Raw genomic sequence first — 12482 nt, 5'->3', positions numbered from 1 at the left:
CTTCAACCCACATGGTTGGGTGAAATGTCAGCGATCTGCAAAGGCAAGCACCTTAGACCACTTGGCCACTCAGTGCCCTGGTAATGACAGGGGGCACTCTCCTAATAATTGGTGGTATCTTTAATGCCCACTATTGATGATACTTCTTGCACTACAAGAGAGCAATAGGAATTAAAAATGTGAAGTTGATGCCCAAGACACACATCTGAAATGCTTCTATAAATCATGTATTCCAGAGATTTCAACAAGACAGCCTTCAGTGAGGGCAGGGTGCACCCAAATGAAGGAAGGGTGCTATACAGAGAGGGTAGGGTTCACACTCTACTAACAATGGCAATGAAAAAATCTATTTTACTGCTGAGGGTAATATTTTGATGTACATGCTACAAGTATAAGAGAACTGGAAGGGTCAGGTCACTCCTATAACTTTAAAATATGGTATTTATATGTGTCTACATCATAAATGTACATCTATGCAAATGCCTAGTTGTGCCACAGCTTACCATAGAGAGCTCTGGTACATGTTTTCACACAAGTTTTATGGGGTTTATTTTTTTTATAAAGTTTTTTAATTCAGTAACCTTTTATCCAATTAATGTCATATTGTAGAACATCATACAATGATAGATTTCCCTATCTACATGTACATGTACCACTCTGGCTCCTGTGTCAGGTCAAGGTGCTGGAAATGAGGTCAAGAGGTAACTGCTCACTCAGTCAACTTCATCTCTGAATACAGCATCATAGCATATGCTTCCCTTTACCTCATGCACCATGCCCATCCCTTGGAAATGCCTCTGGGTATATGTCCTTTAAAATATCTTGAATATCCAGTTACTTTTAGGGGCATATATTTTTCTCACACCTTATTTTTATATCTCAAATATCTGACAAGTTGCAGATGTCATCAGGAGAGACAGATTTCTAGTTAGTGGATTATGTACACTAATCATGCTCTAAGGAAACAGAAGGGCAAAAAGTGTTGCACTTTGGTCAGAATTTTGATACAGTATGGTTAGTTTTCACCAACAACAAAAATTGAGGCATCTACTTTGTACAAGTGGATGAAAACAAACGTGTGTATTCAACTCACTGATCACGAAATCGTCTCAATGAAATCATAAGAGAGTTTCAAGATCTTGTTGTTGTTGTTGTTGTTGTAGGGTTTAAAGCCATTTTTCAGCACACAATAGGCATTACATAGCGGCCAGTATTAATGGTGGAAGAAGAACCTGGGAAAACGCAGGAAAGAACCAACGACCCACGAGAAGCTACTGGCAAGCTTTCTCACATATCCACAATTGGCTGAACCTGAGACTCGAACCCACACAGACAGAGGTGAGATGGCAGTGATCCATAATGGAGAGCGCTTTAAACCACTCAGCCACTTGGGGCCCCTCAAGATCTTGTACAACCATTCATACATTTACACTGTATTGATGTTGTTTCTCTCATTTATCAATCCAGGAAGAAATTGTTTCAATCATCTATCAAACCAAATAGGTCCAAAGAAACTTCCATGATGAGATAAAGGACCTCTTCACAGCATTTTGTCAATAGCTATTATATTCGCAAAGAAAATTGTTCATCTCAATTACCTGACATGATGAAGTGTCCAACCAATATAAATCGGTTTTTTTTCTTCAGATATGTAAAACAGCCATTTCATATTAATTATCTCAGCTAGAACATTTTCATCTAAGCCTTTGCTTTATGCATGTTTTTTTTTGGTGATTCTGGTAATAAGAGCTTAACAGAATGTGCATGTATCTCCAAATCTTCATAACATCTAAGAATCAGATTCACTCAATAATCAAATCTCTTTTGTACTACAGAACGTTTCTATTAAATGGATGAAATTTAGGTGTTCTAAACATGTCTGGTTTAGGGAAGATTTAATGTGTTAACTTAGACACCAGACAATGTTATTACTGCTGTGTTAATATCATCTAGCATGGTTTCTCAAAGCATGAAATGTTTTAAGAAACATGAAACTGTCTTTGTCCAATATTTTTCCAATAATCTAACAGTTCATATACTTTCCATTCATAAAAATCAATGCATTGTTGTCCTTTTAATTTTGTACTGAAAACTATGGCTTCTTATTAAAAGAATCAGCTGAAAATATATTGAAATAGTTTTACCTATTATTTGTACAAAATAACAAAACAATAACACAAGTACCATAAATGAGGCATGATAAAACCCACCCCATATTTAGCAGTACTCTAGGAAGCATTAGCATGCTAACTCAGGTGATTTTCAGAGTGGAAACAATAACTAAATATTTGAAATGGAAAACTATTTGTATGTTTACAACTCATAATTGGCAGCATTCTGTAAAAGACACAAACAAGGCAAAATGTCCACTATGTGATGCTGAATTAGAGTACATGAAAACAACTTCAAACCCTCTAAATCAAATGAAATTCAAATTCTGACTCACAAAAATAATTAATAATCAAGTTTGAATAAAAGCTTCTAATGGAGTAGCAGAAACTCACAATGTCTGTTTTTGACATTTTAGGGACTGACCATTGAATTTTCTGGGAGGAAGAGCCTGGGATATTTTTTAATTAAAATCTGTGACCCGTAAGTTGCTGAAAAATAAATATTGTTTTGCTGATTTTGTAATAAAAATTAACTCATTTTATTCATCATATTGGCTGGAGAAAGCTTTGTTTTCTCAAACATACAATCTGTGATGAGTGTGTTGATCTCATCAAGATACATCTCCTCACCAAAATTCATGATTCTAATTCTGACAGTACCATATATACTGGCTTTTAAATCCAAGCAAACTGCAAACAACAAAGATCCTGATCTGCCAAACATGTAGCATAATGTACCTGCAGATCAGGGTCTATATTGTTTGTTTTATACCGATTACCCATGACAAATTGCGCTTATGCTATGGCAGATCTGGGTCTGTCCAGTTTGCAGTTGGACTCGACTTATAAGCAAGTACATACAATATGTACAAAACATGCACAAAAATCTATGTGGTCTTTAGCTAAACACAACAACTTAACTAAGAATGCATAAATACTGTACAATGTTAACCCCATTAACCTTTTCTTAGGAGATAGGTGCTATGAAACCCATTCCAAACTATCTACCTAGTAACTAGAAAGAAAGAATGGTTGTGGTGCAATGAGGATACACATATGTATATGCACTTTAATGTGCAGAATCTGACAGTAGTACAATAGATCTCCACTGCTTCATAGATACAAGCAGAAACTTCCATACAATCAAATACTATATACATATTAAACAATACTTCAGCCAGAAATATATGGCATTGCAGATCAATGTGTTTTTCTTAGTTGTAACGTCTTCATGTGTGTGTGCGATTTATATTTTTAATGTAGCTTTAACAATTTTTCAGTCTTATCAATACAAATGTCTGCAGTGTGGCAGTTTATAGTGACATCTTGCACTGGGGCATCATGCTGCAGACATGTAGCATCATGTCTCACTCAGTCACATTATCCTGACATCAGGCCAACCAGTCCTAACACTAACCTTTTAAAAGTGAGCAGCAAGTGAGACAGCTACTAGTACCATTTTTATAAGTCTTTGACATGACACAGCCAAGGTTCAAACCTGTGACCTCCTGCATCAGAGGCAGGTACTCTAACCACTTAGCCTATCAGAGCAGTCAATATTTCTTCTAGCTTCATAGCTTTAAATTTCACCCAATAAACCTCCAAGAGAACAAATCAGAATTTTAACACATATGTCACAATAAAATCCATACAAGTTTTAGCAAAACACAGGAAATATACTCCCCATGCCACCAAACCAATTATCTTGCAGGGGCTGGTCCAGATTCAGAACCACATCTAGTAACTAACTACACATATATTAGATGTTTGTGTTTCACAGGTTTAATGATATTCTTTATGCACATGAACTGCCATAAATGGCAGCCAATATATTTGGTCAAGGAAAACCCCAGGCAGACCACAGAAAGAAAAACTGACCCATGGGAAGCTACCAGCATGCTTTCTCAAAAACTCATGATGGCTGAGCCAAGTCTCAAACCCATGCAGACAGGAGTTGTATCATTTATAAATATGAGCACCTTAGACCACTCTGCCACCTGGGACCAATATAAATATATTAGAAGAAAAAAATTCTAAATCTTAAGTCTCCATGTGAAACAGTGTAGGAAGAACTGATATTTTGACACAAATTATAGCTGGATCAGATCAAACGGTTGCCACATTGCCAATGAAATGCAAGGGAACAACAAGGTAATACAAAAGTGATAAAGATACAAAAGAAAGTTGCAACAGCTATTTTATATTCAGTCAATCCTGGAAAAAAGATACTATATATTTTAGTTTAATATATATCAGTGATCTTGAAATTATTCTATTTCCCAGTCATTTTTGGCATATCAAAGGTTTTGCAAGCACATACGGCAACCAGTTGGACACATACTATGACCAACTGGACACCAGTCACTGGATATCTTAAATATCATTATATAAATAGCCTCTGATTTGTTTATTCATTAAATTAAGAAACAACAATGCAGGCCATAGCAACTAACTTTTATTATGTTCATCAAAGACTAAATAAAGCTTAACCAAATGGCAGTGGGGTAGCCATGGTCCAGGCAATTCTTTCATCTATGAGTGGGGAAGGCCCTGTTGAAGGGGTCCACAAAATTTCTTGCTACACACTGCCATCTCACTTCACCTAAAGTAATGTTAATTAGGTGTTACATATTTTCACGTTAGTAAGGCTGCTTCTTGTTGATTAATAATTTTAAAGAAACAGGAATGAAATTAAATACTGATTCTGGACATAAATCTAATGTGTGGTCTTTTGAAAAAGTTTAAAACTAATTAGTTCTGAGGAAACTAGCGAACCATAGAAGGATAATACTAATATTGAAACAGCAGCAAATCCTCCTCAAAAGTGAAAAAAGAAACAACTTTCCTGTACATTTAATAATTAGATGTATCAATATTTATTACTGAGGAAAATTTTTTTATGTTGCCCTTGAATGATTGCATATCAATTACATTTTAAAAACATTTGACTGCCAGATTAATTTTTGGGAAGCAGTGTGTGTGTGTGTGTGTGTGTGTGTGTGTGTGTGTGTGTGTGTAAGTGTGTGTTTGTGTGTTTGATGGAAACCATCAGTACAAATATTATATGACACAAAACAGAAAAATGCACAGGGAAAATTATCAAATTTTCTTACATTCTAACCTAAAGCAAGGTCTTCCTCATGGAACAATGTAAGACATACAATGAGGCATATTCACAAAGTGGGGCATATCTAAAATAACAGATATTTTCATATTGGCAATAGATTACATTTTGACAAAATAAAGAAAACTTGTCCAGAATAGTGAAAATGTGATGTGATGTGATTTTGATTTTTAACGTAGCTTTAACAATTATTCAGTCATATCACTACGATGTCTGCAATATGGCAATTTACAGTGATGTCTAGCACTGAGGCATCATGCCACAGACATATAGCATGATGTCCCACCCAGTCACATTATTCTGACACCAGGCCGACCAGTCCTAACACTAACCTCTTAATGCTGAACGCCAAGCGAGGCAGCTGTTAGTACCATTTTTGTAAGTCTTTGGAATGACTCGGCCAGAGATCAAACCCACGACCTCCCGCATCCGAGGCGGATGCTCTAACCACTAGGCCACCAGATCGGTCAGAATAGTGAAAAGGTTTAAACAAGAGTAAAAGAACCAAATCACAAGATTAGCTGAATATAGAATACATCTTTGTTGCAGCTCATTTTTACTATAATATTGCAATACTTTGTCCAACTGTATTTCATGGGAAATGTGGTAACTTCAGTCTTTTTCATTATCCTGGATATTTTTTCTTCAAAATGTTAATGTTAATTGTTGTATAATATATACACACACACACACACATATATATATATATATATATATATATATATATATATATATATATATATATATATATATATATATATATATAAGTACTACAGAGCAAGTCAAAGTATCTGGCACCATGTTTCCTCAACCTCTGGAGACTAAAACATTTGCCTACCCTATACAGGGTTCTTAACTGAGTTTCAGGATGAGGAATACTGGACATCACTCATGGAACTCATGAGTCCCCATCCAATTTCTAAGAGTCACCGGCATAAACTCAGAAGCCCCTTACTTTCAAAAGGACAGAAAGGAAAATGAAAAAGCACATGCTCATTATTTTTAATACATATCAGGACTTGACTCTTGGCAATTTATAATATCAAATAAAAAGAAAATATTTTTTAGTAAATAGTATGTTAAGTTTAAACATTATACATGTAAATTTATATTTGTTTTTATCCTAACAAAACAAAAACAAAAAACTCAAAAGAATAAAATCAACAATTAGTTTCATTCTCAAGAATATTCACTTACAATGCTGTTGTAATTTTCTATGCAAGTAAAATAGCATCTTCATTCCCACCAATCAGCAAAAGTAAACACCTGACATTACACTGTAACATGTATAAACATAATTACCAACATTAAATAAAACAAAGAAGCAATGAAAAAAATATACCATGCAGGATATGCAGAAAAAATTAATTCTAAATAAGTATGTTCATTAGTAAACAGTGTTTGGCCCTAAGTAATAAAGGTGTGATATAATGTGGGCTTAATAAATACACATAGTCTGAGACTGCAGATATGAAATGAACTGTTGTCAACATGAATTCCCAAAAGCTTTATGTACTGCTGCTCCAATATCACCAATAAGATGGAACTTTCACCTATCTTTTTTCCTTTTGTTGGCATTAGTGTCATTTTCATCACAAGTCTATCTCCAAAAAAATGAAAACAGATTCTGCTGAATCAATTTTACCTCTGAACATATTTTCTTTCACTCCTTCAAAACTCTCTACTGATGAAGATGTGCCCTATAGAAATTGGTAGTACTGCCCAAATCAAACTCTGAGAAAGCATTTATTATTTTCATGATTTATATTCATCACCAATTTAATTTAAACAACAATACAACAAAATGGGAACATTTACTTCTTGCCAATCAATTACTGGTGCTTACAGGTGCACTCAGCAGAACATGTCTTTTCTATGTACATCAGCGTAGCTTTCATAAGTGCAGTCCTTTTTATAATATAATTACAATGATAAGAATTACAAATTAATTAGCCACAGTGGTTTCATGCATCTTTACTTAAATCTAGCCTTTAGCTACTCTGCAGATTGGTCATTTTTGACCAAAATATGAAATGTGGGATCTTCCTGTGGAAAAATTAGGCATGTATTTGGGTGCATTTTAGGGAAAAACAGTGTGTCCTTACAGAATTTCATGCTTATTTGACCCAGAAGCTCAGGTTCCTGAGAGCCCTGCCTCCTGTTTCTATGAATTTTTAAACTGAATAAATTCAGGGATACAAAAACTTACTAATTTTATTTATTAGTTTCTAATTTCTAACCAGACTGTCACCAGTGGGTCTCTAATACTGTCCTAGTGTTCACATTGCAAAACAAATGAAGTTTTCTGGGTAAACATTGTGAGCCTGCTTGCTATCCTTTTCTGGTTCCTGGAAAAGTCCATTTTCAGTGATACATAAAAGGTGAAAACTGTGGCATCTTCATCCAATATTTGCAATCTCCAGCTCTATATTTCTTTAAACTGAGGAAAATTAGAAAGGCAAGTGGCATAACTCTTATGAGCTGTTGTCGGAAAAAGATTTGTGCACATGGTGACTGTGTTTGAGACCCCTTGATGGCAAATAGGATATAAATTATAAAATGATGAACGAAATGACTACATGTTGTGTATTTTTATATCCTTTATGCTTTTAGTTTTTTAAATCAGGATGGGGGGGGGGTTTACAAACAAACGGGAGGGTAGATGTCAAAGACCTACAGAGAGAGAGAGAGAGAGACAGAGAGCACTGTGATGTTATTGTATAAGTTTAACACTATAACTGGTTAATCAGGACTAATTACTCTGACCCCAGCACTCGCCTCAAACGTATACTTCATGCATTGCATATTAATGTCATAAATGTATTTATGATACTGAGAGTTCGAAATATATACACAAACATTACAAAAAGTCAGAATAACTACCAACCATGTTTCCTCAACTTCTAGAGACTATGGGTCCAGAACTCACAGTGTCAAAGACCTACAGAGTGAAAAAGCTCTTTGAATGATATTACAGTAGAGGCTGAACACTACTGTATAGATTACGTGCCTGAACCAAAGAGTATTTTTGATGTGCGACTACGTTCAACCGTGACGTTACTTACTCTGTAACAACAGGTTCATCCGAAAGGTCTTTTTCTCATTCCTTCCTACTTCAATTAATGTCATAGGTACATCAGTGCTGTTTTGTTTTTGACAGAAACGGAAGTATACAGTATACACCTGTAATATCAACCGACGTCGCTCATGTTGCCAAAGTATGTAGACACTCCATTCGGAACACCTCATTCATGTCGGGAATGTTCTACTATGCTTAGTGTTCTGTGTAGTCAAGGGGCGATTATCGTCTGCATGTGTTCCTTTATTAAACTCATGAATGACACACGGTGCTAATGGTATGGTAAAATGGGAACCAGCCTGGATATGGGTAACATAAAATATAGTATATATGAGTTAAGCTGACCAGGATTGGTTAATAATGTAAGTTATATTGTAGGAAAAATAATCTTTTGAGAGCTTATCCTAGTTGTAAGTGAAAAAGAGACATTGTTTTATTGATGGAAATTCAGTCCTTTAACACTGTTAATAACAGTCTCGAGTTTGGAACCCTCATTACTAAAATTAGCACCTGACTCTTTGGTGCGGAATTGAAAGCACATGTTTTAAACACGTGCAGGTCCAGAAAATGCCGCGGCTCATATCCTTTCCTGAACACACCGACCTTAGGTCGATTCCGCGCGCATAGGGGCCCCGAATATTAATTTTGTAAAAAAATATATCTTTTGAGAGAAAGTAATTTTTAAGCGATGGAAAAAATTTAAGTTCAAAATCATAAAGCTTTTATAAACGTTTATTTCCAAATGCCATGCCAAAGGGGACGCCGCACGTAAATCCAGGTGGTCCCGCCAAAATGATTCAAATCAGGACCCACGTTTGCTAGGGCAGTTGCTGTAGTCTATCGGTTAACAGAAAGTACCGGTGGGGTACGTCCAAACCCGTGCAAATTTCATTTCATGCCCAGTTCTACCCAGGGCCGGCGCCAGACCCGGCCAGACTATCTGGCGCCCTACGCAAGGTTAGATTTTGCCCCCCCCCCCCCGGAAAATATCAATTTCAAAATTTATAAACAATAATTTTTTTTAAAAATGCGCCCCCTGAAATCAGCGCCCTTGGCGGCTGCCTAGTTTGCCTATATGGTAGCGCCGGCCCTGGTTCTACCTATTAACCGATGCTCTTAATTTCATATACAATGAACCCCTGTATTGAAAATAATCTGCATCTGATGGAAGATCATTTAATTAATGTGTAACAAGCCCCTGGATGATCTAATATAATTAAATTGTTCAGAATATTTATGACTGGTCTCAATATTTCACTGATGGCAGTACAGATAGATGGCTTCGGTATGTGCACGTCGATAGTGTGAATAATCTCTGCAACGTTCAGTACACGGCTGCTGTACGATTGGACACTTTCTTAAATTTAATTACTTTAAACAAACTCACGCCAGGAGCGGACCTTGGATTTTTGGGCCCTGAAGCAAAGCTTACCGATGGGTCCCTGTCAAATCAATTATGTAATAAAAATAATTCATGAGCCCAAATGCTTTTGTGACGAAGTATATGGTTGGGGTGGGGTACTCTCACTATTTTATTTAAACTATTATAGAAGTCCCACACAGGCTCCATTTTGTTGGAAGTTAAATTTAGTGAAAGATAGATGTAAAGCAATGAGCCTCCAGTCAACAATGCCGACGGTTAGATGGTTAAATATGCAAAAAGGCTGAAATTCAATGAATAGCAATTTAATAACAATTAATTCATCAAATGACTCAAATTTTCCAATTATGCTCCTTCCGCTCGACCCTTTAATAAGCCTATTGCATCACTTGATTAGCAGTGTGAGACTGATTTCCGCCTGTCTTTGTATTTCTACTCATCTGTTGTATCCTTTCTCTCTCTTATTTCTCCCAATTCCTTCTCCTCTTCCTCCCCGGCCTTTTTCCAATTTCCTTCTCCTCCTCCTCGACTTTCTCTAGACTCCTTCTCATCCTCCTCCACTTTCTCAAGACTTCTCCTCATCCTCCACTTTCTCCCCAACCACAACACTTATGTCGACTTCGACTAACTTGGCTACAGTCTCAATTCCAGCTCCAACTCTTGAAGACCAGGGATCCAACCTAACAGTAAGTTCTCTGTCCCCTAAAACGCTAGTAGTGAAGGGGGGCACTTTAGCCTCAATGGGAATTAGCATTAAAAACACCCTTGGGTCAGATTAGCCTCAATGGAAATTTAACATGGAGAAAAAATCGTGGGTCAGATTAGCCTCAATGGAAATTTAACATGGGAATAAATTGTGGGTTAATATACGTACAAGGGGAATGGAACATGGGATTTTTAAAAAAAATTTTTTTAAAAAAGGGGTAGGCAATTCAAAGGCTATCTCTTTTCGAGAAATATGGCTGGCCCTGAAAAGGGCCTTTGGTTTATGTTAATATGCCCTTAACATAAAGGGCATTTGCGACATATTCTTGTCCTCAAACTTCGTCTTACAGCAGGGCCATACATCAGAGTCCTCTTGAGGCAACCTTGTCTCTCTATATAGACTCTTCTTATCCACAGGCTGCTGCTGGTCCTGTGGACAACGGTCCACTTGGATCGGACATACATGAGCATGTCCGTCCTGAACATCATTGTTGACACAAGGGTTGAAGATTCAACGTCGGTCCACATGTTGAGGCCCCGAGAATAGGTGAATCAATGCACTGAACTGCGCTTATTTATAGGCAGAGGTAGGATTGAAACGGATTGAGTTCATTCACCAATCCGAACACGCGTTACAAAATTCAGTCAGCCCGCATCCAATCCGAAGAGAGCAGTCTGTGACGTCACGTAGTCTATATAGATTCGCTAGCGCTTGTGTGCAGTCAATCTATGCGACAGTGATTCAACATGACGGAAACTCAGAAAACGATCCAATGGGGTGCACCAACAGGGGAGACCGCCCAAGGGAACCCGGACTTACTTTCAGAAGAGGTGAATTGGGATTTTGTGGATTTTCTCTCCTCGCAAGAATTTGTTCCGGAACCTTCGTTACCTTCTTCATTACCGCAAGTGGAGAATTTTAGACAGAGACAGAAAGAAGAATTGGAGAAATTTATACAACGACAAAAGGAAGCGGAACAAGCTTTTCTCCTACAGCAAGAAGAAGAAGAGGTAAGAAAAAAACAACAGTAACAACAGCAAGAAGAAGTAGCAGCAAAGAAACAAGAGGGTGAAAATCAAACGGTCACGGTACTGTTGGACATTTTAGCGGAGTTAAGAAGTCTGAAACAAATGTATCAGACTTCTTTATTACGACCGAAGAGAATACGACCTTCCCGAGCTAAACACGTCAACCCTGTGACTAAGCCTACCGTACCACCCTTAGTGATTTCAACCCAATCATCATCAACATTACGCAGTTCAGAAGTAGGCCTTGGCCGTGGCAAAGGCATAAGGCAGTTAAAGTTGATTGCTTAAACTCACCCCTACACCATAAAGAAAAAAGGCCCTTTTCAGGGCCACCCACATTTCTCAAAAAGAAATGCAATTTCAATTTGCCAATAACTCAATAAAAAAACCCACCCATTTTACCCTTATAGTACGTGTCTGTGTATGAGTGCGTGAGTGTACGTTCTTATTTTAAAATCAAAACTCAAAGACACTTACCTTTTATCATTAATTTATTCTTTTATCCATTGTTGCAATCCAATTCACAATTCACAACATAGCACTTTAATTAAAAGTTCATTGATTTCTTCTTTTCTCCTTTTTTAGTCTCTCTGTTTTTTGAATTTCCTCACCGTCTTTTCCTCATTTTCTTCCCTTCTTCTTTTCTTCTTCTCCTGTTTCTTTGCCTCTTGTAAATAGAATTGTCTTTTTTCTTCCTCTTCTTGCTCTGAAGAATCCCTCTCTTCTTCCGAAGAATCCCTCTCTTCTTCCGAAGAATCCCTCTCTTCTTCTGAAGAATCCCTCTTTTCTTCTGACTCCTCTTGTTTCTTTTTTGGGCAATCTGGAGACCAATGTCCTTTTTCTTGACAATAATAACAGGTATCTTGACTTTTGTCTTTTTTAGTCCCTGTTTTTGTTCTTTTTTGACGGTCTGGACACTCTGAAGACCAATGCCCTTTCTTCTGACAGATATAGCAAGTATCTTGACTTTTATCTCTAAAGGAAGGAGAGTAGTCCGTAGGCTGGTCTGAAGAGAATTTTCTAATGACCCCTCGCAAAGCTCTGACGAAACGT

The 12482-nt window shown here is 37.0% G+C and overlaps 1 protein-coding gene across 2 annotated transcripts in view; it reads right to left on the bottom strand.

The window, feature by feature from the left end:
• Positions 1-8469, bottom strand: part of LOC149805404 (MAPK/MAK/MRK overlapping kinase-like) — a 105648-nt gene extending 97179 nt beyond the window's left edge. For both annotated transcript variants that reach the window (XM_089949959.1, XM_089949961.1), the window contains exon 1: positions 8301-8469. In XM_089949959.1, coding sequence (XP_089806085.1) covers positions 8301-8364 — 64 coding nt within the window. In that variant the 5' untranslated portion in view covers positions 8365-8469. The remainder of the gene's footprint in view (positions 1-8300) is intronic.
• Between the last annotated feature and the right edge of the window lie 4013 nt (positions 8470-12482).

This window comes from Sinohyriopsis cumingii, chromosome 2 (genome assembly GCF_028554795.1).
Source record: "Sinohyriopsis cumingii isolate HCF-2022 chromosome 2, ASM2855479v2, whole genome shotgun sequence".
NCBI classification, from domain to species: Eukaryota; Metazoa; Mollusca; class Bivalvia; order Unionida; family Unionidae; genus Sinohyriopsis; species Sinohyriopsis cumingii.
The sequence above is the reverse complement of the archived record's forward strand: the minus strand, read 5'-3'. Positions and strand labels throughout refer to the sequence as shown.